Raw genomic sequence first — 2,028 nt, 5'->3', positions numbered from 1 at the left:
TCCTATCGTTCTACAAGCTTTTGATTCAGACAATCCAGAAAGAGTGAAAGGAGCAGAAATGGACGATGTAAAGACCAAATGGTGAAAAAGAAGCCTCAAGCTCCTTCAGGACAGACTGGTGCTCATTAAGACCTAGTCCTGGTCTAGAACCGGGTTCTTCCTGGTGAAGAAGACCTGGTTCTGGTCTAGAACCAGGTTCTTCCTGGTGAAGAAGACCTAGAATTGTCTCCACAACGACCACATGAAGTCGTCTGAATGTCGGTGTCTTCTGCAGGTATGTGAAGACGACGGCGAACGCCACGGTGGACCACCTGTCCAAGTACCTGGCCCTGCGCATCGCTCTGGAGGACAGAGGCGCTGACACAGAGGGGGGGGGGAGAGGGGGGGAGGAGGGAGGAGCAGAGGGGGGGGGCAGAGGGGGGGAGGAGGGAGGAGCAGAGGGGGCGAGTCTGAGCACCGTCAGTGAGAAACAGTACACCATCTACATCCTGACCAGAGGAGGACAGTTCACTGTGAGTACACATTCACTGGCGGGGAGAGGGGGAGGGGGGGGGGTACTCCTGTGTGGACCTCTGAGTTTCTTGTTTGTTCTCCTCCAGACGCTGAACGGTTCTCTGACTCTGGAGTTGGTCAATGAGAAGTTCTGGAAGGTCCGCAAGCCTCTGGAGCTTTACTACGCCCCAACCAAGGACCAGCAGCCTCCACCTCCTCTTCTTCCTCCTCCTCTTCCTCCTCCTCCTCCCCCCCCCTCCTCCTCCTCCGTCTCCACAGGAGCGTTCTGACTGAAGGAACCAGTCTGCTGACAGGTTCTCTGTCCAGAACCTTGGTTCTGGGGAGGTGAAGTAAACTCAGGCTCACCTCCGTCTCTTCCATTCACAATGTTGTTCCACCAAGCGGCAGCTTTAAGTTCCACTGGGAGACGTTGTCTACTGGGCTTCTGCAGACCAGAACCACGTTGTCCACTGGTCCTGTCAAGGTCCGGTGGTCTTCTGCAGACCAGAACCAGGACTCTGAAGGGCTTTGGGCTGGAAAAACATCGATCTCAAAGTTGGCCCTCCCTTAGTCTGTTATTTAAAATAGTTTCAAATTGAGCAAAAGTTATTTGTTTTATGTTCAGAACTTGTTGTCTCGCCAAGGCCGTCACTTCCTGGAGACCACGAGAACCTGGTCCTGTGACGGCACGTTCAGAACAGGTCCAACGAGAACCTGGTCCTGTGACGGCACGTTCAGAACAGGTCCAACGAGAACCTGGTCCTGTGACGGCACGTTCAGAACAGGTCCAACGAGAACCTGGTCCTGTGACGGCACGTTCAGAACAGGTCCAACGAGAACCTGGTCCTGTGACGGCACGTTCAGAACAGGTCCAACGAGAACCTGGTCCTGTGACGGCACGTTCAGAACAGGTCCAACGAGAACCTGGTCCTGTGACGGCACGTTCAGAACAGGTCCAACGAGAACCTGGTCCTGTGACGGCACGTTCAGAACAGGTCCAACGAGAACCTGGTCCTGTGACGGCACGTTCAGAACAGGTCCAACGAGAACCTGGTCCTGTGACGGCACGTTCAGAGAAGGTCCAACGAGAACCTGGTCCTGTGACGGCACGTTCAGAACAGGTCCAACGAGAACCTGGTCCTGTGACGGCACGTTCAGAACAGGTCCAACGAGAACCTGGTCCTGTGACGGCACGTTCAGAACAGGTCCAACGAGAACCTGGTCCTGTGACGGCACGTTCAGAACAGGTCCAACGAGAACCTGGTCCTGTGACGGCACGTTCAGAACAGGTCCAACGAGAACCTGGTCCTGTGACGGCACGTTCAGAACAGGTCCAACGAGAACCTGGTCCTGTGACGGCACGTTCAGAACAGGTCCAACGAGAACCTGGTCCTGTGACGGCACGTTCAGAACAGGTCCAACGAGAACCTGGTCCTGTGACGGCACGTTCAGAGAAGGTCCAACGAGAACCTGGTCCTGTGACGGCACGTTCAGAACAGGTCCAACGAGAACCTGGTCCTGTGACGGCACGTTCAG

At 55.3% G+C, this 2,028-nt stretch overlaps 1 protein-coding gene across 1 annotated transcript; it reads left to right on the top strand.

Annotated features, from left to right (window-relative positions):
- Positions 1 to 274: 274 nt before the first annotated feature.
- LOC308148048 (E3 ubiquitin-protein ligase RING1-like) lies at positions 275 to 1,360 on the top strand (the record flags this gene model as incomplete). The annotated part of the gene is made up of 2 exons (XM_080521461.1): positions 275 to 512; positions 600 to 1,360. Coding segments are annotated over 2 exons (421 nt in total), but the record flags the coding sequence as incomplete, so codon positions are not given.
- Between the last annotated feature and the right edge of the window lie 668 nt (positions 1,361 to 2,028).

The sequence above is a fragment of the Blennius ocellaris genome (genome assembly GCF_963422515.1).
Source record: "Blennius ocellaris genome assembly, contig: SCAFFOLD_133, whole genome shotgun sequence".
Lineage (NCBI taxonomy): Eukaryota > Metazoa > Chordata > Actinopteri > Blenniiformes > Blenniidae > Blennius > Blennius ocellaris.
This window is presented reverse-complemented; position numbering and strand designations above follow the sequence as displayed.